The following is a 26,661-nucleotide window of genomic DNA, read 5'->3' on the forward strand; positions in this document are numbered from 1 at the left end:
CTTTTTCTCCTGTGCACCAAGAGTTTCATATCTTTGTTGCATAAGGCAGCAGCCAATCGTAGCATCTTGGGGTTAAACATTTGTAGAGGGGCCCCTTGTTTGAACCACCTTCTATTCACGGATGATAGTGTGTTGTTTGGGAAGGCTACCTTGTACGAATACAGAAATATACAAGGATTGCTTGAGGAGTATGAACGAGCCTTGGACAAAGGGTGAATCACGAAAAATCTGCCATGATCTTTAGTAAAAATGTGAGTATGGTAGTGCAACAACAAATTCTTAGTTTCTGTGGGGGCTCCAAAGGCCTCGCCAATTTGACAAATGTCTGGGGTTGCCACCCATGATAGGTCGAGCTAGGTGTGAGGTATTTTCGGATATCAAACACAAGGTATGGATGAAACTTCATAACTAGAAAGAGAAATTATTGTTTCTAGGCGGGAAGGAAGTGCTTATAAAGGTAGTGGCCATCTCGATTCTGACATTTTCCATGAGTTGCTTCAAAGTACTAGTGTCTTTATGTTCTGAGTTGGAACAACTTATGGCTGGGTTTTGGTGGGTGCAAAAGGAGGGAGAGAAGAATGTTCATTGGGTCAATTGGTCCAAATTGTGTGCTTCGAAAGCCGAAGGAGGGATGGGATTCAAAAGACCTTCGTACTTTTAACATGTCCCTCCTAGCCAAACAAGGGTGTCGTGTCCTACAGGAGACATCTTCCCACTTACATCGTGTCTACAAGGCTAGATATTTTCCTCGTCATATATTCCAGGCACCTTTAGGCATGAATCTGTCATATACATGGTGCGATATTTGGGAGGCAACAAAGCTCCTTAGAGAGGGTTGCATCTGGAGGGTAGGGGATGGCCTTACGATTGATATTTGGGAGGATGACTGGATCCCTGGCTTTAGGCCATCTAGTTACCAACGAGGAGGTCTAGCTAAATCCCCCTCAGAGTCCACTGTCTCAAGTTTAATTGACACTGTTACAAAATGGTGGGATCTGCTCAAACTCAGTAGACTTTTCCCTCCCTAGATTGTAGTTGCGATTACCAAACTGGGATTGAGTGTAGAGGTCCATGAGGATAAGCTCATATGGGGGGAAACACAGGATGGGAGGTATAGCATAAAGTCAACTTACAGTTTCAGTGGAAAACAAGCAGAGGTACTCAGAGGAGGGGAAAGTTCTTTAGACAGCGGCCACAAGGTGGTATGGCAGGGGATATGGAAGTTGCAGGTCCCTCAGAGGATCAAGGTTTTTGCATGGAGAGCTTGTAAGGAGAGCCTCCCTACGAGACAGAATTTGAAATCTAGAAAGGTTCTTAAGGATGATATTTGCCAGTTGTGCCAACTTAAACCGGAGGATGCCTCCCATGCCTTAGTGTTTTGTGATCAGTTGACAGCAACTTGGACTAGTCATCCTTGGCTGGTGGCTTTGGGAGTGTTGGAAAGGAGAAACAGTTTCAAGGAAATGGTCCATCAGATATGTACAAGAGGCAAGACAAAAGACTTGGAGTTTTTTGTGATGTTGGCATGGAGCTTTTGGTATAGACGGAATCTGTGGACTCATGATGGGATACTTGGTTCTCCAACCCAGTCCCTGGAATATGCGTGGTCTCTCCTTCAGGCATATCAAGAGTCAATAAGGCAACATAAGACTGAGGTGAAGCACACAGTGGGATGGAGTAAACCTCCTCAAGGGGTCCTAAAGTTGAATGTTGATGGGGCTATCTTCGCAGACTAGCATATGGCAGGGGTGGGGGTGATTCTTAGAGATAGTGAAGGCACTGTGTTACTGGCAGCCAGCATGAAGGAGTCTGAGGTTGGTGATCCTGCTGAAATAGAGATGGTGGCTATGCTACGTGGTCTTATTGTGCATTCCGATGGGCATTGAGAAGCTTATCCTAGAAAGTGATTCTCTCCTAATGGTTAATCAGATGAATGAGGACATAAAACCATGGTCTTTATTTAGGAACATCATTAAGGAAACGAGGCAATGTTCTACAAGGTTTAGAAGCTGCATAGTGCAACATGTTGGCCGTTTGGGAAATACAGTAGCTCACAACCTAGCCAGACATGATGGTATGTTCAAGATGTAACCATTTGGTTCATGCCTAGATTTTGTAAAAGAAGCTGTATGAGTAGATAACTATATGTAATCCAACTATTTGCATTAATGAAAGTATTCCTGTTATATAAAAAAAAAAGTTACAATATTCACCTTAAATTATCTTCAACATGAATGTGCACTCTCAGTTTTGTTGTTTATGGTCCATACTAAACTTTCTCAGTAATTTATGATTCACATCTAAAAAATGGTACATTTGTTTTTCTTCAAAAGGTAAACTTCATTAATAAAATGTCCTTATTATAAATAGACTGAAAGAAAAAATACATACTAGCTAATAAGAAACTATGAAGGTGGATCTTTGCCATTGTGAAAATCCAAGAGACATGGTGGTTATTACTTCTTGCTTACTGCCTGCTCAATTTAGTCAAAAGCATGCTTTTTGGACATAGCTTAGTTCTTTTGCATTGGCCTTTCTTGGAATTATGCTAGGATTAGGAGATTTTAATTCAATCCTACATCACTCTGAAAAAATAGGTGGATGACCTTTCGCCTCCTCTTCTCAACCCAATGGTCTTAGTATTTTCATGAATCAAAATGGTTTAGCTAACTTAGGTTTTTCTGGCTCAAAATATACATGATCCAATAAAAGATTTGGTAAAAGTCATATTCATGAAAGGCTGGATAGAGGGATTGCAAATCCAACTGGACATTTGTCAATCCATTCTTTGGATCATACTCCACTCCTTGTGGACACTTCTGGTTCAAAAAAGGTCTCTAAAACTTTTAAGTTTGAAGAGTTTTGGGCTAGGCACCCTGCTAGTCTAGTCGTTGTTAAAAATGCTTGGGATAGGATTTTCGTAGGCTCACCAGCTTATATTCTCTCCCAAAAACTGCAAGCAGACAAGAAAACCCTAAAAGTTTGGAATAGGGAGAGTTTTGGTCATAGTCAAACTTTGATAAAAGATCTAAATAACCAATTAGCTCAAATCCAGTCTAGTGACCCCTCTGATTCTTCCATCCTCATTGAAGAATCAGGGAGGAAATTCTTTGGGGGGAGAAGTCTAGACTGTAATGGCTTACCACCAGTGATCTTAACACTAAATTTTCCTATATGACTTCCACGATGAAAAGGAGAAGGAATGATATCTCTTGCCAGAAAGACCTCTCTAATCAGTGGGTTAATGATCCATCCACCATTAAAATCATGTTTCTTGATCATTTTAAAAAAAATCTACCAAATCTCAAATCCTGAGTTCCCTGATGATCTAGACAACTTGTTCCCTGATAAAATTTCAAATCTGGACAATGACATCCTTTGTAAAATTCCCTCTGAAGAAGAAACTTTGTCAACCATTAGAGAAACACCATCTTCTAAGTCTCTTGGATCCGATGGTTTTACTGACTTTTTTTACCAGCACTATTGGGAGGTTATCAAGGAAGATCTCACAAAGGCCATAAAGAACTTCTTCACCAATGGGTGTCTTTTGAAAAAACTAAAACATACTCACATTGTCTTAATCCCCAAGTTTGATTCCCTAACACTGTACATCAATTCAGACCAATCACTCTCTTTAATGTGTGTTACAAAATTATTACTAAAATTCTTGCCAACAGACTTAAGACTGTACTCAATAGATTCATATCTCCTCATTATTCCGCTTTCATCCCTGGTAAAGTAATCCAAGAGAATACTATAGTTGCCCAAGAAATATTCCATTTTTTGAAAAAAAAAAAAAAAAAAAAAAAAGGAGAAAGAGAGGCTTCATGGCAATTAAAATTGACATGAAAAGGCTTTCAATTATATGGAATGGAACTTTCTACTGAAGGTTTTTAGTTGTCTTGGTTTTCATCCTACTTAGATTAATTGGATAAAAGCATGCATCTCAACGGTTTCTTGCTCTGTGGTAATTAATGGGGAATCCTGTGGCTATTTTCATCCTTTCAGAGGATTAAGACAAGGAGGTCTCCTTTCCCCTTTCTTGTTCATAATTGGCAGTGAAGTGCTCTCTAGATTAATCACTAGGGAGGATCATCTTGGCAACATCAAAGGCATTAAAATTAGTCGAGATGGGTCTTACCTCACCCACCTCCTCTTTGCTGATGATCTAATTCTCTTTGGTTCAGCTTCTTATCTCAAATGCCTTAACAATTACTCTTCATGGTTTGGTAAAAGAATTAACAAGGATAAATCCTCTATCCAATTTAGTAATAAGAATTCTTCTCCCTCAATAATTAGAGTTGTCAAAGCAATAACGAACTTTAAAGTCTCTACCTCTAGAATTAAATACCTAAGCCTCCAGTTGAATTTTGACAGGTCTAACAACAACTAATTTGAAGAAGTAAGGGATACAATTCAGAGGAAATTGACAGGATGGAAAGCCAAGCTTTTATCCCAAGCTGGTAGAACTACTTTGACCAAATCAGTAGCTAGCTCTATTCCTGCCTACATGATGCCTAGTATTCTGATTCCAAAAACCGTTGTGAGAAAAATTGATAACTCCTTTGTAAAATTCTGGTGGGGGTTTAATTCAAAAAAAATCTCACAACTTCACTCCTAAGTCTTGGAACTCAATCTGCAAGCCTAAGTCAATGTGAGCTTTAGGTTTGAGACTCATTTCTCATTTCAACAAATCTCTTTTGTGCAAATTAAAATGAACCCTCATCAATAACAACACTTATTTGTGGAAAACAATTATTTCTAATAAATACTTGAAAAGCGCTTCGTGGCTGGATATTCCTATGAAGTACATACTGTCCTATTGGCCATGCTATGTTATGAATTACAAACCTCTGATTTGGAAAGGTCTCTTACCTTCTTTGAGTTGTTGTTGGTGAGTTGAAGTTCATCAATGTTTGACTTTGACTTTTTAGAAGTTTAACATACCATGTGACCATGTGGGGGAGGTTGTCCTAGGTAGCCAGCTCTATATAAAATGAGTTAGTTAGGTTGTTGAGGAAGAAAAGAACAAAAGTACTAATCGTTGAATAGGTAATCGGAGCCACCAAAAAGAGATATCAAGGTGGGCATTTTCATGACAACTTCAGCTTCTAATAACTCCAATATTTAGAAAAGATACAAGATAGAACATGAAAATGAATACCAGTTTCTTCTATGTACATACTTTAAATTTTTTGAACAAATGTTAATTTTACATGATATCAAAATAGAAGTCTTGAATTCGAATCTTACTCTACACTCTATTCTATTTTATTAAATATTCTACATATTGGACCCACTCATTGATGATAAATCTGGCCCACGCGTGATGAAGAGTGTTAAGAATATAATACATATAAATAAATCTACTCTTTTCCATCAGCTTAGGCCTGATTTGTTTTCACAACTCTTCTTAACTTATCTCATACAAAATAAAATGAACAATTTAACTTTTTCAAATTCCAAAACAGAAATAATAGGGTTAATTACACTTTGCCTCCTCAAACTCTCACTCAATTCACAATGTGCCTCCAAAACTATTAATTGTATCAAAGTGGACCTGCTTATTTTCAAAACTTATCAATTCCTCCCTTCTGTCTACCAGCAGCATCAAATGTTACGGAAAGTGCCTCCATGTGTTGCTCATGTGCATAATATTCACTGTAAAAATGTATTTTTCATCTAATTTATTATTATTGACCATATAAAATAAAAAATAATATATACACATGTATATGGGAATTGATTCAACTTACGTACTCATGAAAATATGGGAATCGGTCAAGGATAGAAACTTACGTGCCCAATGTATATGGAGACTTGGAACTTCCATGACCTCTAAAAATCAAAAACATCTTCATCGTACCCTGAAATTGAAAGAAACTGACTTTAAGAAATTAGATTCTATAAAAGAAAAAAAATACTTAATCGCATGAGGTACCTGCTTCGTAACTCCGTATATCGTAAAAAGGTGGAGAAGAAAATTGATTCAACCCCTAAAAGAAAAGAGAACCCATGTATCAAACCACGTCGTAAAACTCAATTATTAACTCATAAGATGCCTAGCAAGTGAAAAATTGATTATGATAGTACTCTTGGGTATCTAAACACTATGTTACTACGTGGTGAATGATGTTTAATTTGGATTTTTCTAACATAAAAATGCAATGTAAGTTTTATAATTTAGTAATATAACCAAACTATATGCATCTCTACTATTACGATGGTCAACAAATAGTTGAAGTAAAACCTTTCCCATTAAGCAATGTTTGTTATAAATTGTAACATACCTCTCCTTTGATAATGTGTTGTATGGTGGCATTGAGGTCTCCTTCTACCATTGGATGAAAAGTTCTGAACTTCATATGCACTCCTTTTAGCTTAGGTGTTTTTGTACTTGTCGAAGCAAGCATTTTTAATTTGGGGCATCCAACTATTGTTATTTTATCCAGAGATGGCCACTCAAAAGCATGATTATCTTCGGTGTAAAAACACTCCAACTTTGATAAATTCCCGAGCTTGAGGGTCTTCACTAGGGGGAATGCAATCACATCTCTATTCTCTTCATCTCCCAATTCTTTTGCAAGGATTTCTTCCATTTCATTGCAACTATATACTTCTATTTCCTCTAGTTTCACGAGAAGTTTTGCTATGGATGGTGTGAACAAACATTTCAAACTACCACATTCCCATACTCGTAGCAATCTCAAGTAATTAAATCCCTTAATATCTCGTGGGTCTTTCTTCCATATATGCAATAGCTTCGGTAAATATATTAATGACAATACTGTCAAATTATTGAAGATATTGCTTTCTTCAGCATTTAGTTCCTCAAGTTCAAATATCACTTCCAATGAATCACATCGATGTATAGAAAGTTCTTCTAGATTCTCCAAACTTTCAATCAAGTTGTATTGAAACAGAGACAACATCTTTGCTTGATTTTCAGTCTCACTCACATTTTGCTCCTCTTCCTTTGTCAATGTAATCTACCAAAACATCAAAAAGTGTGAAGGAGTACATAATCTTAAAAACAAATGACACTTTCAAGCAAACTCGTAGGAGGATATTTTTTCGCTTAACTTCAATTTAAGCCCCTAATTACCACATTTTCTAAATTACATGGCCAAACAAGCAAAATCAATAATTTGATATTGCAAATGATCCTTTTTTTTTTAATTTATAGTCTAATGGAAGTCTAAGATCTTTAAATGAATTGTCCAAAGTTCATTCTGGAGCTTCAGTAAAAATATTGATAAAAAATAATTAATACAATTGTATAACGAAGTGTTTCAAAAAAGTTATAAATGAAAAGAATAATAAATAAACCTTAATCACATACCTCTTTGTTAATTGAGTTGCTTTTTCCTTGGGCTGGACTATAATTCCTGTGACGTGATACACAAGACTCTAGGCATCGGTTGAAAAGTCCTGGAGATTCACTTGCCGGGAAGGAGCCAGCACTAGGCTCTTGGGCTCTTGGCTTTCTTAGCTTTCTTTCTTTTCTAACTTCTGAACCAAATGTTTTTAATTTTGGACATTCCCACAAGTTGATGCTCTTTATGGATGGCCACTTAAGAGAATGGGCTTCGCTACTTAAAATATATGCTCTCCTTTCTTCTCCAGCTTCGTACTCCCTTTGAATAATATTTTCCATCAAGTTGCAATCTCGTATTGTAACGACTTGGAGTTGCACCAGTAGTTTTGCTATAGAAGCAGAGAGCAAATTTCTCAGACTACCACATCCCCTGATATCAATTAATGTCAAGTTCTGAAAGCCTTGAAACCCTGGTGGAATATTCTTCCACACATGTGACATCCAAGATAAGTCCCATAATTCTAGTTTAGAAAGTACTGCTAGGATGGGCTTGCGGTTCTCTTTGACCTTTAGTCCTTCCAGATCAAATACCACTTCTAGTGATCCACAGCCGTTTACTCGAAGTAATTTCAAATTGGGTACCAGCGAAATGGTGTTGGATGAAAATAGTTTATGAGCAACAGTTGTTGATGCAGTGCTACCTTCTCTTTCAACCTGTTTAATCCATTAATTGAACCATTACAATGTTGTGAGTAGTTTTCATATATAAAATGTATTTCCTTAACATAGGGAAGTAATAAGATGTTTATTCCCTACAAAACCATATTCCTGAAGAATTATTCTATTTTTAAGTCGTTGTGTAGAGCACATTATCCACATTATTTAAACAATAAGATTTGATTTGAAAGATTCAAATTTTAAGATTTAACTTCTAAATCAAATTATACCATGTAAGCAGTGTGCAATGTAGAGACTTTAAAATAGGTTTAAATTAAAAAAAATTTCCAGCAAGGTTTAAAACCATTAAACTCTTTGTTGGACTTGGTAACATGTACAAAAATTTTCAACTAATCCATATAGAAAGTGAGTCATATATGCAGTGTTAACTGGGAGAACCTACCTCAACTGAATCCGTGGATTTACATATGCCAATGAGCCTTGGTGAGTAATTTAATGATAGTGACTCCAGGAGATGGAAGGTATTAGGTGGAGTACTATCCGATGTGGCTTCGAGTAGATATTCTAAATCTTCACATCTATTAATTGTTAGATCCTTCAAGCTGCATGGGAAAATTCCTTTTTCCTCTTTCTCAAACCAAATATGTTTCCAATTTTTTTCAATATCCAAATTCAAAATTACAGCATTCTTCAACAATGAATGAATTGTTCGGTGTTCCCCAAGATCACTTGGATCCTCCACTTCAAGTTTCAAAGTATTTTCAAATAAATATCTCTCGTCCCATGAGTCATCGTTTATACAAATATTTATCATAAATCTGAAATTGGAGTTACTGAAGTGCAATTCCAGTAGATACTTCGTACACTGATTTCTAAAACCACCAGTTGATTGGAATAAGGAATTAGTTCAGCAAGGCTTGCATTATTAGTAGTCCTACATCCCCAATTCTTGAATCCTCCCACGTACAATTCTTCTAGTCGAGATAAACCGGATAATACACCAGCTGCAATTCGATTTAAATAAAGACATCCTTTCATATCAAGTAATTTTAATCGACTAAGATTTCCTATTTCCGGCGGCAACTCCTTGATATCAGACTCACGAAAGCTAAGAATTTCTAGGTTTCCAAGGGTTCCAATTGCCGACACATCTCCTAACTCACAATTCTCCAGATTCAACATTTGAAGGTTCTGGAGGATCATGATTGATGGTGGCAACGTCGACAAGGATGTTCGCAAAGACAACATCTTCAGCTCCTTCATCCCATCAAATAAATTGTCTAGGAACGTGTTTGAATGGTTCAAACAGAATAGTTGCAAAAGCTGAAGTTTGGGACACTTCAACTCATTAGGATGCCGTTTCATTTCTCCAAGTAAAAGAGAAATTGCGGTGTAACTGTCATATCTATCCTTCTGTGGCCATTCTTCAAGTCCTTCGTGCAACACTACCATAAAACCATTTTCGTCTCTGGATGCAATTGATATGGCAACATCTCGTACAAGATCATGCATTTTGATGCATTTGTCCTCGTCACTATCCAACAAGAGATTTGATCTTCTAAGATTCTTAACTATTGTGTGGACAAGTACTCTTGTTTGTTCCACAGTACCCAAGCCTTTGAGAAACCTTTTTGCAACTCCATACCTGACTAAATCTTCAATCGGAACATTATAATCTTCCGGATACAAACAACATAGCAAAAAACATGATTTGGCTTCGTCACTTTCTAAGTAATTGTAACTGAACTCTATGTTGGAATATACCTTTAGCTGACCATTGATATTTTGTGGGATAGACATTTTCAGTTGCTGAAGCGCGGCTTTCCACTCATTTTTGTCACTTTTGTTGCTAAGAGCGCCTCCAACTGTCGCAATGGCAAGGGGTGAACCTGCACATTCTTTCGCGACCTGTTTTGCAATTGAGATTAGATCGGAGCTATTGACACAATCACCCGTCATCTCTACGAAAAGATTCCACGCTTCTTCTTCAGATAAAAGGTCAACTCGAAAAGTCTCCTGAATTTCTATCCCATTGCAAGGTTCTTCGTTTCTTGACGTCAACAAGATTTTGCAGCTCTTTTCTTTAAATGCATAGTAAACTCCAATATCCTCAATGTCCTCATTATCAAGTGGTTTCCAAACATCATCCAATATCAAAAGGACTTTCTTATTTTCAGTCAATATTGAATATAATTCATTTGCTCTTCCTTGTAAACTTTCTGCTTTAAGTCTCGTACCTAGCGATTCTGCAAGTTCGCCTTGAATTTTTATGAAGTTTGGATTTTGAGACACCACCGTAATGGCAACTTTATGGAATAAATTATCAGATTCCACTCTTCTCTTAATCTCTTTGGCCATTTTTGTCTTGCCCATCCCTCCCATACCGCATAATGCAATCATGTCGATATTGTCATTCTTTAGTGCTTTCAAAACATTTTGAATAGTTGATTTTCGTGATTCAAAATCCTTATACCATTCTGTGGATGGTGATCGTACTTTCAATGGAAGTGCAATGTTGTACACCCTATCATATTTTTCACCTTCTTCTAGCAAATGAATTATAGCTTGAGTATTCTTCTGAGCTTTCTTACCCAAGGAATAACATAGCTTCAGATCCGGACACCAACCATTCAAGCACATCCGATTGGTTTTCACATCTTCTCCAAGGAATTTCTGGATTTCTTCAATTTTTTTATCCACATTTGTCAGCCAAGTCTTAACTTCACTTGCGACTACTTCTTGATTCCATTGGGCTCCATTAACAGATTGTTGCACTGCCTCCTTCTTCTCAAGTACCCTCTGAAATTTCTCTTCAAGAGTTGCGATACTGCTCTTGTAGAAAACAAGATAGCCAAACTGTTTTCCGATTGGACCAACTGAGTATTCTACTATTAACGAAATAATATTTTCCATTTTTCCAAATGTAGTTTTTCTGTTTTTGTAATATTTTCTTCTAAAAGAACTTGACGAAATCTGCCAATCAAAGAAGCAAAACAGAAAAAAAGTAACTTAAAAATTGGAATATCAGAGAAAAACAAGCATGTTGTAAGAAAAGAAGGCTATGGCAGGGGACATCTCAACTACCAACACGTTTTTTGTATCAAATTCTCTCGTCTATAAACGATTCATTATAGTCAAAAACATCATGAACAAGTATTTTCAAAGTTTGCGACCAATTTCAGTAAGTATTTTTAGTTTTTTGGCGTCATTTACAAAGGTAACACACATATATCGTGACCAATTAGAAATAAGTGATCAATTAGTGATCGAGGAAGAAATTAGTAAGAACCTCTTAATTTTGCAAGATCAACGACTTCCTTCAGCTCTTCATCCGAGTTTCCAGCTGCATTCCCCTCTCTTAGACAGACTTCCTCAGCCAATCTATCCTCTGCAAAAAGAGAGACAAATGCTCTCTCCTCTCCTGATAATGCTCTATCATATGGGACCAACCAGGTTGTAATCATTTTCTCCATTTACGTTTGCCTTTACCTGAAACCGCGTGAACAAATGCAAAAACGACAAATAACTCTGATCCCACAATCTCTGCATAAAGTAAACGAGGAAAAAACACAAAAGATCTCATATAGCCACACTTCTTGTCGGTTAGTCGATCAAATAGGAATTCATAATTCGATCATGTGATGGGCCATCTAATTTCTTCTTTTTATTATTATTTAAAAACTATTTACTAATATTTATAAATTATTTATTACTATTAATTTATATTATTATTCATAGATGATATCAAATATTCTTCTTATTATTCATTTTTGATTATTTGATCGGAGTTTGACGATGCAATTATTGATGCAGTAAAATGTCATGTAACATTTTGACACTGCTAAAAAATATCTTAAAAAGGAGAGATAAAAATTAGTTAAATAAAATTATTCTAAAATTATTATTTGATTGGACCAACCGAGTATTCTACTATTAACGAAATAATATTTTTTATTTTTTTAAAACTAATTTTTTTAATTTTGTAATTTTTTTAATTTTTTCTTTTAGAAGGGGACAAAATCTGCCAACTGCCCATTTACCAATCAAAGAAGCAAAACAGAAACGAATATAATAAATGGAGTAAAAGTCATATATGCAGCTCACACAAAATCACAAACGTCAGCTTATTATTCAAAATCAGTCCAACAACAAACCTATTTAAAAACTAATAAATAGGTACACTAAGGTGTTTTCTTTGCATTCTTATTTCCCTTTGCTTTTGGGAAAGTGATTGCCCCCACACGGTTTCCCCTTCCTGGCTCCTACCTAAAAGAAAAACCCACACGTCCCATCGCACTCACAAATTTAGATCTAACTCATAAAAATACTTCACAAAGATTAATTCATTTAAACATTTTTATTAAAAAAAAAAAACTCAAATCAACAGAGAGAAAACAAAATAAATTTAACAAAGAGAAGAAAGCAAACCCCAAAGGCTAGTAGCAGTTCCTGTCGAAGGTGGTGATTGTAACATCCAGCAAGAGAGCAACAACGGCAAAGTCACAATATTGCAATTGTTCGGCGAGAGACAACGGTGTCAAAGGCACGATGTAGTGGCTAGGGTTTTGGCACGAGAGAGAGAGTATTAAGATATAAAATAAATAATAAAATCTACATATTCCCATTAGCTTAAGCTATTGGGAATAGTGGTGACTTCAAGGTATCAGCGTCTATCACAGGACAAATGGGAGTCCACGCTACTTACCCCGTGAGAAAGATCAAGAAAAATACTGGCATGCAAGTTAGGGAGGGTATTGAGGAATAATCTTCATTGTCTGTAGATAAGGTCTTGGATATGTTTTTAAGGAATGGACAATCATTTATTATAAAACTGGTTTTATGAGATTAGTTAGGCTCATGAATTTGTTCAAGGGGTTGAAGGCCGACTAAGGGTTTAATGAAGGAAAAATAAAAAAACGACGTCGTTTCGATGATATATATATATTTTTAATTTGGTACCCGGACTGAGGTATGCTCGGGTTATGCGATTACTAGCTCGGGTTTTTTTGGGGCTAGAACCCACAACAGGATTCTGTCATTCGGATTTCAGACTTGGCTAGAAAAAAATTCAGCCTAGAAGAATAGTCTTACCTCCTTCTCAAGTAGCTTCAGAATTTTCTCCACGAGAATTGATTTTGCTCTTGCAAAAAATAATATAGCCCTATTGGTCTTTGATTGGACCAACTGAGTATTCTACTATTTTTTTGAAAAAATAATTTCCATTTTTCAAAAGTAGTGTTTTATTTTTGTAATTTTTTCTGTGCTCTTTGTGACCACAAATGTTCTATGAGACGTAAAACTTAAAGTTACGAGTAAGAACGGGAAAAGATTTTTTACAATCTCTAATGACCTATTATGGGCAATTTTATAATCTCTCATGGCATCACATATCTCACAATAAAATAGAGAAATTTAAAATTTTAGGAGGTTGAAAACGATACCTAGCTTCCTTGAGAGAAGATCCTTTAGAATCATTGTGCGTGATGGATTTTGTACATAGAGAAGTTGTGGAGAGCCTATCTAGATTTATGAAAATCTCAGAGGTTTTTTTCTTTTATTGAAGTGATTGAATCATATTTACCTTATCAAGCCATTTCCTTTTTAAAATTTGAGTCAACTTGTCTTATCTCTTATTGATTTTATCTTGAGTCAAATTCTTGACTTTATTCTCTTTCCTTATTATTAGCGATGGTCTAGATTGGTCTCGTTTGGATTTAAAAATGAGTTGAATAAAATATTGTTAAAATATTATTTTTAATATTATTATTATTTTAAGATTTAAAAAAATTAAATTATTTATTATATTTTATATAATAATTTAAAAATATTGTAATAATAAGATAGATAAATTCAGATAACTTTCGAGTCAACTTTATTCCCAACAGGAGACTTCCGGGCTACATCACAGGGGAGGGAGTGGAGCTTTGCAGTGGGGGAGGTACTCGGTGGGTTCTTTGCTTCTATGCAGTATCTTCGCAGAGGTTGTAGTCAAGATGAAAAAAAAGGTACACCTTTTTCTTTTGTTTTTTAGTTAATAATTAGCCACACCTTTTGTCGGTCAGTCAAGCAAAGAATTACGGACTTCATAATAATTCATATAATACGGTGGGTATCTAATTGGTACAGTTAGACGGTAGGAAAATGATACTACATCCTCTAAATTTGTCTAATTTTTAAATTTTTAAATTTTTTATCTAATTATGATCTTAATCATTACAACATTCTCAAAATTTCTAAAAAATACAAAAAAAAAAAAAAATTTCAAAGTCCAAAACAAAAATAATATTAAAAAAATATATTACAAATATTTTTAACTTTTTTTTAACTTTATAATTACCAGGTACTCCTTTCATTTGCTTAATCATATTTGTATGCAGGTCTATGGCAGTATTCACAATCTCTAGCGGATCATCCATCTTCCACTGCCAACTCTTTCCAACAGGATTTGTGTTTTCTCCAACAGAAAACACATTTATTGGCACAAGCCAAACTAGGGGTTGCTTCCATGCACCTGTGGAAACCAAATTTTTGAAAACTTTAAGGTGCTAGCTGAGGCACTATGAGATCATAGGCATGAATAAAAAGCAGACCATCTTAAAGAAAGGGATGGGAAAGAATGCAGAATGGAGAAGCTCATCTCTTTCGATAGGCAATCAAGAACTTTATTCATAAGAGAAGGCAAAGTCCAAGTATACAGGATGTATATATGAGGAGAACTTCATCTATATAAACATAAAGAAGTACATAATCTTTAGTGATTAGTCATAAGTTTTTATTTGAATTTTAATGATCTGATAAAAGTTTTCTTGGAATTGACCATATCATTTGGAAATACAAATATAAATGAAAACAAGTTTCAATTAAAAATAAAATAAAATAGATTTCTAATTACCTATGACTCTCAATTCCATAAAATGAGTGCTTGTAATAAGGGGAGGGAGGGAGCAACAGATAAAGCTGAACTAGTAGAGATGTGAGGCTACTAAGATCATTCTTATGATTGGGAGTGGGACACCTCCCAGCCAATGTATCATTTAACAAAACATATCATGCCATAACGATATCTAATTCACTGGGAGCTACAAGTATACAACTAGGACTGTGTAGATTACCCGAAAACCTGTTTAAAATGACCCGACCTGACCCGATTTTTTTATCGGTTTGTTATCTGATCGATTTCCAACCCGACTAGTTACGCAGGTTGTTTACGTTAGTGTCAACCCGTTCGAATATAAATACAAAGTTATTAGTTATCAAACCCTAGCTACCCAATTCAAAGTCCTGAGCGGAAAACTCTTCCCTCTTTATCTCTCGTGTTTTTGGAGTGAAGAATTCATAGTGAAAATGAGTCGTGGGGCAGCAGCGGTGGGATCGAAGGGGAAGAAGAAGGGAGCCACATCATCGTTGTCCGCAAAAAGAGCAAAATCTCTATCACCTCTGACAGTAACTTCTCTAAAAGGTATCTTAAGTACTTGACTAAGAAGTACTTGAAGAAGCACAATGTGAGGGACTGGCTTCGGGTGATTGCTGCCAACAAGGATAGGAATGTTTACTTCAACATTGTCGAGAATGAGGGTGAGGAGGAAGACTAAATATCTACCATTCTTGTTTACTACTATCTCTTCTGCAAACGAACGCATCCGAATGACTTCTTCAAAGTTTGCTCTTTTCATTTTTTTTTTTTTGGGTTTTTTCTTGAGAATGAGAAGAATCTGAGATCGATGGAGATTGATATTGTCATTAGAGGCTTAAATCTGTGATAAATCGATGTGCAGAAAGTTAGGTGTTTTTTTGTTTGGTAAAGGTCGGGTCATACGGGTTCGACCTGAGTCTATTTTAATCGGGTCGGGTTTATTCGCTTTGGTGCCATAAATAGAGCGGGTCGGGTCGGGTCGGGTCGGGTGTAAACCTGGTTGTGGCGGGCCGAGTTGCAGCCCTATATACAATAATTTAACTGTAGCATTACCTTTAGACCCATAACATCAACTTATTACAAAATGATATAACCTGCCACATGACAACCATGTAACCTCCAATTGCAGGCTCTGTCCCTAAAAGAGTTGCTTCACAATTTCATACACTTTGCAACTTTCTTCAATCACGGACAAAATTTGACTACTATTACTGTCAAAACTATTGACACAGGTACTTGTAAAACTCAACCTGCTTCAGTGCACGAGCTGGAACGTTGAGCTATTATTCATCCGTATTTGAACTTAAGCCAATAAACTAATTGACCTAGAGAGAAACTACATGGAAGAAGAATAGCTTTGCCACTCAATTTCAGGTAAAAGCACATAATGATTTTGCATTTGTATTTTAAAAAGGGTTGAGAACTGATCTAAAAACATACAAAAAAGGCAATGAATATCTAACAAAAAACATCTCTGATGCCTTTATCCAGGGAAAAAAGCTCATGAAATGTCCAGAAATTCTCCACGGAGTATTAATTAAAACCTAAACATCTCCATTAGCTCTAGTTAATAATCATATTAGCTAGAGGTTCCAAGACAACTGAACATCTCATTGGGCTTAATGGGGCTACAAAATAACATATTTACAGCTGTATATAGCCTTAAATGCTAAAAAAGTTTGTGAATCAAAACAGATCCTTTGTAATGTTCGAAAGTAATGTACTTACCAAAAAACAAAAAAACAAAAGTTCCAAAGTCAGTCCCAAGTCACATCTGGGTTGATATTCCAAAACGACTTGTCAATAGTACACTTGGAGCCCTTGAACCATTATAAAAAGCAAGAACTTTTTCCTCTCAAGCAATACAGGATCCTATACACCATATACACTCATCAATCAATATGGGGTATCATAATCTCCACTTCAAATTTTCAACGTCCTCGTTAGGTCAGTCTATTGTAGGCGGCACGACTCAAGTTCACACTTATAGTTGAAATAGGTTTTGATACCATTTGTAACACCTCAAGAGAAGACCTAACTACATTTGGGTCTATACTGTAAAATGAACTAGGCAATGGTACAATTAGAGTATTTTGAACCATTATAAAGAGAAATAACTTCTTCCTCCCACAGTTTCACATAGCTTTAACAGATAATTTTGAGAGATCTCCATCTCCACAAGTGCAACTTTCTAGTTAGGGGACAGGAAGCAATAGAATACGCATTTGAAATCCCAATACATAACCAGGAAGGGTGTAGGCAATAAAAATGTTCCACGAAAAATGACAGGACCATCCAAAATCATAAAAGTTAAAAAGAGCACCATTTTCTTTAATTTTAGGGACAAGAAGGTAGAGATAAAGAGAAAACTGTAAATACATGAGCGCACCTGCTTCTCGAAGCTCACCCTAATCACCGGAGTCACCATCTCTTTTTTGCCATCCAATTTCCCGTTACTTTCAGCCATTACCGCCGACTTCCTTGATGGCCCTTTGCCCGCAATATCCTCCAGATCAACAATCTCCGCGCTGCCTTCCCAATCCTCATCCTCATCCTCATCTGAGCTACCAAAACTCTCATCATCACTCACCCCACCAGCTAACGCCTCAGTCTCAGAACGCAAAACTGCACCATTATCTAAGATGCCAACCTTCAAAAGCCCAACCACCTTAGCACTCCAGGCTTCAAATACCTCATCAAAATAACCGTTAACCACATCCCTTTCCCAGACTGGTAAAATCTCGTTGGCACCCAACGCTCTCATCTGTTTTGAATAGTCCCTCGCAACCGCATTGAATGTCACGCCGTAAGCACAGCTTCCCACGTCGAAGATTGCGAATTTACACCGAGACAACAACAGAGATGTTATGGACCTCGGTCAAGTCCCTAAACACTATGATCTCCACGCCTAGGATCTCCTTTAGATGACTGAAAGTCTGTTCCTCTCTTGCTTGATTCTTGAACAATGGTGGCCAAGATGACCACTTTGGTATGGTGAGGTTTGGTGTTTAGGCTTGAATTGATGAATGGGATGATGGAATGGTTTGATGAAGTGTATGGCTACAATGGTGGAAAGAGACGCACGACAATGGAGGGTAACTAGGGATGGTGCCACTTAGGTTTTATGATTAGGGTTTGGAATATGGATGATGGACGGTTAGGATTAGGTTTAGTGTTTTGGAGTTGGGCGGCTAGGGTTGGGCGAGTATGGCTAGTGAGAGATTTTAGGAAAGTTTTCTAAAATCTTTAGATTCAATGGGATGTGTATGGCCGGCTATGGGGCTTTGATTGGGTCAACTAGGGTTCCTAAATTAAAGGAACACTAGTATGGCAAGTGGAGTGGGCAGCTAGGGCACATCTGAATTAGTCAAGTGGTAGCCGAATAAGACTTTGCACCATGTAGGAAGTGTATTTCGGCCAGGGTAAATGGATGAAGCAAATCAATTATGGAAAGTTGACTAACACTATGGTTGGTCGACTTTTAGGGTTTATTGGATTTGGAAGAGCAAAAATATGATGAACACCAAGAACATAATGAAGAACACTTAAGAACAAGAATATGAATCTTAAGAACTTGAATGAACAAATAACAATAATGATAATTCAACGCTTGATTCACGAATTGCACAAGAATTGAATAAACCTCATATATTGATAAATACAACTTGGATTCATAGATTGCACCAAGTTGCAAGAAAACAAGATAAATGAATTACACATATTCAATGAATTGCAAGGTGTAATCCTCTCTTTGGGATTCACGAACTTCACCCAAAAAGCCCAAATGCAAAGACACCGTTTATGATCTCTCAAACAATAGTCTTCATTGTAGGAGTTTTGCCAAAAGATTCTAAGGCAAGTGAATGGAGTCCTATTTATAAGCAATACAATTTGGAAACCTGCAATAGGTCTCTTGAAAATAAATAAATAAATCAAATTAAATAAATAAAATAAATAACATGATAGTGGTCATGGACCATGTCTAGCCGTGGCATGCATGGCCTACGGTGGGCTAGGTTGGTACATGGTGGTCTTCCGGCTGATCCATGGCTAGGTGGTGTGGCATGGCTTGCTGATGGTGACCCATAGTGGTGCGCTACCTGGCCCAGGTTGGTGGCCTAGGTGCTGAGGTTGCAAGGCATGGGCTAGAGCTATGCGCTGGATGCCATGCTTGGTGGGCATGCCACTAGCTTGCTCTGCAAGGCACGGGCTGGAGCCGTGACTGGATGGCATGCCGTGAGGCATGCCACTAATCTCCCTGATGTTAGGCAGGGTTGTGCGTGTGTGTACGCGCATGCGCGCATTGGCTAGGCTGGATGTGCTGCGCATGGCCTTGCGGCACATGGGCGCGCGCAAGGGCCACGCGGCCCATCAATGTGTGCATGGGCCTGTGCATTGGAACTCACATGCGGCGCGGTGCGCTGCTGAGTGCAATGCAGCGCGCATGCGCTCACGTCTCAGTGTTGCGTGCATGAGCACTCGGCGCATGCCTGCGCGCATTGCCGCACGCATCAGCAGGTGCTCACTAACCTCACTGGCCCACATGCTGGGCGCCGGTGTGTGCCATCGCGCGGGGCAAGGCATGCATGCATGCTGGGGCGCCCCACGAGCCAAGGCATGCTTGTAGGCTAGCGAAGGTGCTTGTCCCCACCATGACTAGGGCATGTGCGGCATCTCTAGAGGAACTCGACGTGGGGATCTAACAACCTGACCGTAAAGTCCTATGCGCTCTCAGAGAGCCAACTTGAGAAGAACTTGGCATTTGTAGGGGGCTTTCCATCTTCCCAGGTGGAAGCGATGATTAAAACTAGTGATTCTTTGGGGATGTCTTTAGTCCTTGGGATCGACAAGGTCGAACGACAAGTTCTTCAACGATAAAAGATCAAAGAGACAGCGAGCTAGGGCTTCCGAGGTATCAGTTTGTGAAACAAAGAAGATCTTGGCTTTCGAATGAAAGAGATTAGGGTTAATGTTAGGGATAGGGTTTAAGGAGGATTTGAGTTTTCTGAGGCGGCTATAAGCAATAGAATGTGGAGGCAAAAAGAAGGTCGAGTAGGGTGAGTCGAGCAGGGACAGAGGAGAAGGACATGGTGGGTATTTAACCCTCTGATTCTAACCCTTCAGGTAAAGTGGCCAATTGTCGATGACTTCATGTTCTTAGAGCTCAGGGAGGTTTAAGATTTCAAGAGGTAGGAAGAGCATAAAGAACAAAAAGACGACATCGGTTTGGCACTCAAAAGAGAGTGGGCCCTGTGCGCTTTGTTATCCATCCAACTGGACTTTTGTATTCTTTATGGGCCTCATGCGTAATGTATGGATTTTGGCCCACACAGAGTACATCACTTTTCTCTGCAAATGTATGGGCTCCGTCGAAGGAGATAATATTGAGAAAGAAATACTATTTATCAAAGAGTAATGCTATACATCACACTCTCATCATATTTTGATCATACAAAGTAGTATGTAATACATTCATCACCATTAGTTATTAATGAAACATGTAATAAATGACCATTTAATGGTGATAAATGTACCACATCATACTTAGTGGAATGAAAGTGAGATGGTAGTATGGTGTATAGAATTTTCCTTTATCAAATTAGCATTATCTGCCATTCTTTTATAGGGTCGATACAGGGGTGAGATGAAACTATCTCACTTCATCTCATCTAATTTCAACTAATAATTTAATTATTGTTCAAAAATCATCTCATCTCATCTAATCTTACCATCCAAACAGGCCAGTCTCTTATCATTTAAAAGAGAGTTGTAAAAATAGTTTAATATTGTGTGTGTGTATCTATAATTTTTCTGCTTATTTGCCAATTATTTTGATATTATATCATGAAATTATGAAAAGATGGTGAATAACACTTTTCTTTTAAAAATCACACTTTCAAATATGGAAGTATTACCCTATAAAAATTATTGAAATCTTTTCTTTGAATTTCAGATTTTACATATTTTCCCTTCATGTAAAATGTAGTTGTAAAATGAGTTAAAATTTGAATGCATATCATTACCCTGTTTACTTATTTGCCAATGATTTAAGAGAAATGATATTTGCAGTTCTAAGATATACAAGCTCTGTTCACTTCTTTTGAAAAGAGTAGAAAAATTTTGGTCTCACATAAAAATATTAAATTTTAATAGCGAACCCTACTTTTTTTTCAAATAGAGTAGCAGGGTTTGCACACTATAAAACTGTATCTAGTATTACTCATAATTTAATATTGTTTAAGAACTACACGATATAAGTTTCTTTAAATGTCCACTCATTACTTTCAAATTTAAATGACTAACAAATATGATTATATGCTAAGATGATAAATATTAGATCAGTAGGAGTGGTACTCTTTAATTCTCTACATGTATTGGATTATTCAATATGAAGATTATTTTTTTAATCGAGTTACACGACAGCTGCTTAATTGCATCAGTATGATTAAAGAAGACTACCGTTTATGTTTTTAGTTGGTTATTTCTCAAACTTGCTCTCTCTTTTATTATTTCATTTGTCTCTCTCTTTTTCTGAATATGTTAAAATTAATTAAAATCAACAATATGGTAAGAGGGGATGGGGTTCTCAACATATACGCCAAAAAAAAAAAAAGTTACGATGCAAAATATAAAAGCAAACGAAGAGATAAAACCAAAATATTTTCATCCTATATTTCTTTGAGGAATAGGATGTATCGCCTTTGTGAGTTAGGTTTTAAGCCAACATTTTCTAATTATGGTATTGATGTACAAGATCTTTTGACAAGCTAGCTTTTTGGGACCAACCGTAAGATCATTGGACGTCTGTCCAAGCTCTCTTCTTTGTAGATTCCCTCCCACGCATCTACAAACGTTACTACTCTCACTACTTCCTCTCATTTTTGGCATTATAGATTGGGCCATGCCACTTTTTCTTGTGTTCAACTTTTAGCTTCTCAAGGTTATCTAGGATTTGTACAATTTGAGTATTTTGATTGTGCTTCATGCCAATTTGGAAAATATACACATTTTTTGTTTAATAAAAGTGATCATTTTCTTCTGCACATTTTGATTTGATTAATTTTGGTATTTGGCGACCCGCTCCCATTTTCACATAGGGGATCACATTATTTTGTTACATTTGTTGATGATTATTGTCCCTATACTTGGATATATCTCTTATAGCATTATTCTGAATTTGCTCACATTTATCAGAACTTTCACAAAATAGTACAAATTCAATTTTTTCGTGCCATCAAAATCCTTCGTTCAAACAATGTTATAATATATAATTACAAATCTTTTCTTGATTTCTTGAGTCAACAAGGAATACTCTCACATTATTCATGCCTATATACTGCTAAAAAAAATAGAAAAACAGAAAGAAAATATCGTCACACTTTAGAGATTCTATGAGCCATTATCATTTATGCTTCTATTCCTGGAAAACTTTGAGGTAAGACTGCTCTAATTGTTGTCTGCACAATCAATGTGCCTTTTTTTACTGTCCACCAATGGATGGTGACTGTTTTCATCAATGGAGTTCAAAAATTTGAGGTGAAGGATAGAGGGGTTGGGCGACTTGTACTTCAAATGTGTAGTTTATGTTGCTCCGGCTAATTTAAGCTACTACATGGAATCAAGGTAGAGAGACTTGAGGATATTTAAAAAAATATTAGATGATAACTAAGATCAGAATGGCTAAGAGCATTCTTATAGGATTGGCCAAATATAAATTCAAATTTTAGCTAATATCACATGAGTTTGTATTTGCCTATTCCATTCAAATCTAATCCCCACATTAAATTATCCATTTACTCTCTATATAATAATAAAATATTATTAGTTTAATAATTTTTTTATTTTTATCACATTTTGTAATTCTACCAATTAAATGTCAATAATAATAATTATATTCTAATTAAATTAATATTAAAAAATCATATTTTCAAAGGTCATTTAATGCTAATAACTAAAAATATTTGATTAAACTCATCTAAAATTCTATATAAATTTCTTAATTACTAACCAAATATTTACATTTTCCATCAAATTATATTTTTTTACCAAAATTTCTTCTCAAACTTTCATCTATCAGTTACAGCAACATACTAGTTACAAAAAACACATACACAAATATGCACTTCCAACAAGAAATTACCATGTCTAGCAACATACTTGTGTTCATGTCAACAACAGATAACAACAACATAAGAAGAAACCCCCCAATTACAACCCAATACGTACAATACACACATCTTTTACGTTAAAAAAAAAAAAGTAAATAAATAAATAAAAAAAACCTAGATCTATCATACTAAGTTGCAAAAAAATCCACATACTAAGTTGCAAAAACCATCCACGTAAAATCTGCAATTCCAACAACACATAATAGCAACACAAAACACAGTTTTCAAAGAGTTTTAGCAATGTCGACCAGCCACAAGGGGTGTTCTGAGTAGTACCTGCAAAAACACAATCATCCTAAATGTTGGCACAACAGAAAGTATGTAGACTTTAATAAGATAAACAAGATAAACTAAATGGGACAGACTTTAATAGTTTTCTAACTATTAATTTGCTTATAGCCACATATATAAATTCTTCAATATGAAGTCCAGAATTAATGCAAACTGTGAGTAGAAAAAATGCAAACTGTGGTTTTGGAAAATCTAATCATACTTCTCCCTCCATGAGTATACAAGAAAAAGCACCCATGAAAGTTCCAATGCAATATCCCCAACAACCTGCCTCAGAATAACAATGAAAATATGAAGAAGCACACACCCCTTGGCAAAGAAACTTTGCAACTCTCTGTCCTTGACAATAGAAACAAACCAAAAAGTTGATTTATTGTCTTATTTTAGGTTTGAATTTATACAAAACTATGAGATAATAACCCAAAACATTAAAAATTACCCATGATGACCAACAAAAAAACCAAGAATATTATCTCTTTTTTTTTTTTTAACAAACAAAATAAGAATTGCAGTCTTTAGCAGTGTTGATTTCCCGACTTCATTAATTCTTCAACTACAGACAATGTGTTCAGAAAACAACTAGATAGTGTGCATCACACTTTGTAACAAATGTTGTTTTAGCAAGTTAGATTACACAAATCATGTGCAGGCACATATCAAGGTGAATTGGCACATATAAAGGTACAGGCACATAAGTAGAATCAGTCACATATCAAGGTGTGGGCACATGTAAGGTTCCTATACACGTAAGAGAATTCTGAAACTAAAGGATAATTTTGTCCCTAAAAAAATCTAAGGAATTTTGAGACTTAAGTGATGCTTTCCAAGCAAAGGTGGGAAATACAAGCAAGTCAAAGCAGAACTTCTAATTGTTATATATGCTCCAACATGAAACTTAATTTAAGCATGATCTCAAACATATCGCAGCCTCAAACTGAAAGTATAGGCATCTCATATAGTGCTGCAATGGCATTAAGATAATCTCAAGACCTCAAAAACTTTCCCAACTTAATGCATCATGGAAAAAGCTCAACTTAATCGAAAGTGAGAAGCTGTCTTTTCTATATTTTATTGGATATTTATTGTATTTTTTTAATCTTAATGTTAAGCATCCGGCTCACTTTCCTAGTTGAGGTTTCCTTCTTTTTCAGCTTAATGAAAAATAGGTAGCTCAAGAACATTCAAGTAATCAGTGGCTAACTGAAGGATAATGAACATGCATAACTCTTGTCCACTTCAAACATTTTACAACAAAAACTAAGAGTTCTCTCCCAAACTCCAAAATAACACATAAGGAATAACACTGGAAAAGAAAAACCAAAACTGTTAAAGCATATACACATATAGGATACATAAAATAGAATTTCCAAGCTCTCCCTCTTTTTTTCATTTTTTTGAATGAATCTAATCCTTGGTTCCCTAGTAGTACTCAAATTTTCACTCTAGTTATTCTGGGAGGAACAACAGAACTTCTATGACAAGGGTAATGGCTACAACATCAACTACCATGTTCAAATAAAAAATCAAGAAATCTTCATCAAAATCAAGAAGTCCCCGTTCTTCCCCTCTTAGTATTTTTTCAAACAAAAAAAAAAATTCAATAATAATTATGCTCAACAGTAAGAAAATAATCAAGAAAAATTTCCAAATCACAACAATAACCATGCTTGAGAGAAATTTTAAAAATCACAATAATAAGAGCAAACGGCTGCCAGAAATTATGAGAGTTAGGAGAAACCATAGAAACTAACAATCAAGTTGTCGTCAAACATTTTGTAGCTGTCGGGAGGAGGAGAGGCTTCACGGGGGCTCAGTTGTGGAGAGGGTGTAGTGAATGTCGATTGGTAGGAGTTTCGGGAATGAGAATAAAAATGGAGAGAGGGATTTCGAGAGTGAGCAAAAGGAATGGGAGAGGGATTTCGGGAGTGAGACTGGAGGTAGATTTGGAGAGAGTGGGAGTTTCTCTATCTCTCTCACGAGGCTCAGTCGTTGGGTTATGGGAGTGAATAGTTATGGTAGGAGAGAGACTTACAAGACATGTAACTTGAAAGTTTGATTATATAGACATGTCTAATTCGATGTGGGATGTTTTAATTCTTGTTAGCTAAATTTGATTAAAATTTGATTTTAGCCAAACCAATGAGAGGGCTTGACGACTTGTACTTCAAATGTGTAGTTTATGCTGCTCTGTCAAACTTAAGCTACTATATGGAATCAAGGTAGAGACTTCAAAATATTTAAAAAAGTATTAGATGATAACTAAGATCAATATGGCTAAATGAGCTTGTAACTTGAAACATAAACTACCATGTGGATTGAAAAGCAAACACAAGGTTTGTAATTGCTTAGTGTCTAGTTTCAAAACTAGGAGGCTTTTTCTTTGTGTGAAGTTTTGAAGTCAAGCAAGAAACTCCCTAGTACAATGGGAAATTAATTTTTATATTTGTGGAATCACCAATTATTCCAAGTTTTAGGGAAGATGTAGATTTAATTATTTGTATCATATTTTTAACATTTTCTCTCATGGGGGCCAAGCAACCCATCAATGAGTGAGCCGACCACGTGGAATATTAAATTAAATGGGGTAGAATATAGAGTCAGGATTCAAACTCATGATCTCTGCTCTGCTAATGATTAGATAATTATTAGATAAAAAATTTAAAAATTTAAAATTGAAAAGTATTTTGTATTTGATTGATGTTTGAGAATGAAATATCTATGAATATCTTGTTACCCAAGCAAGCCCTAAATAAAATAGGTAATAGAGGGAGATTGTTGTCTAGGCATTTGAAAGAGCAGGGGAAGTAATATGCCAAATTCATATGTCATTTGAAATTTCCCCGTTTAGGGTGCTAGAAGACATCTTGTTTATACAGTACATAATTGAGAAGACTATACAATGGTTAAGAAAATAATCCCTAAATTTTGTCCGAATTTAAAAGTCTCACATGGGATTGAGAAGATACATAAATTTCTAGGTAAGCATGGAGTTTGCATTTTGTATAGAAAACAGCTTGAATTTCTCTTCGAATAAGAAAAAAAAAATGTTACTAAATTTAGATAAGGAGACATTTTGTTGTAGCGAGGCAAAGACCAAGCTCATGAAGATCAATTAGGCCCCTTTCTTTATAGTATGATCGAGATGTAAGGTTTTGCTCTAAGATTAAACTAGAGTTTATCAACCATTTTTCAAGAGTTGTGCTTAATGTCTCATTGAATAGGAAACTTAGGGGCAGTTTTGGAATAGAGATGACTCATCTCATCTCATATAAAAAATTTTCATCTCATTTCCT

General features: G+C 36.0%; 1 protein-coding gene across 3 annotated transcripts in view; it reads right to left on the reverse strand.

The window, feature by feature from the left end:
• Nucleotides 1-5,415: 5,415 nt before the first annotated feature.
• Nucleotides 5,416-26,661, reverse strand: part of LOC121244342 (probable disease resistance protein At4g27220) — a 67,537-nt gene continuing 46,291 nt past the window's right edge. For 2 of the 3 annotated variants that reach the window (XR_005936401.1, XR_005936400.1), the window contains one exon: nucleotides 23,128-23,353. Coding sequence is in view for 1 of the 3 variants with exons in the window: in XM_041142370.1 (XP_040998304.1) it covers nucleotides 5,839-5,867; nucleotides 5,942-5,996; nucleotides 6,291-6,989 (783 nt within the window). In the remaining 2 variants the exon portion in view is untranslated. Of the gene's footprint in view, nucleotides 5,662-5,799; nucleotides 5,868-5,941; nucleotides 5,997-6,290; nucleotides 6,990-23,127; nucleotides 23,354-26,661 lie in introns of those variants that run through there. The other variant, XM_041142370.1, reaches the window with a different exon arrangement.

The sequence above is a fragment of the Juglans microcarpa x Juglans regia genome, chromosome 8S (assembly GCF_004785595.1).
Source record: "Juglans microcarpa x Juglans regia isolate MS1-56 chromosome 8S, Jm3101_v1.0, whole genome shotgun sequence".
In the NCBI taxonomy this organism is placed as follows: Eukaryota; Viridiplantae; Streptophyta; class Magnoliopsida; order Fagales; family Juglandaceae; genus Juglans; species Juglans microcarpa x Juglans regia.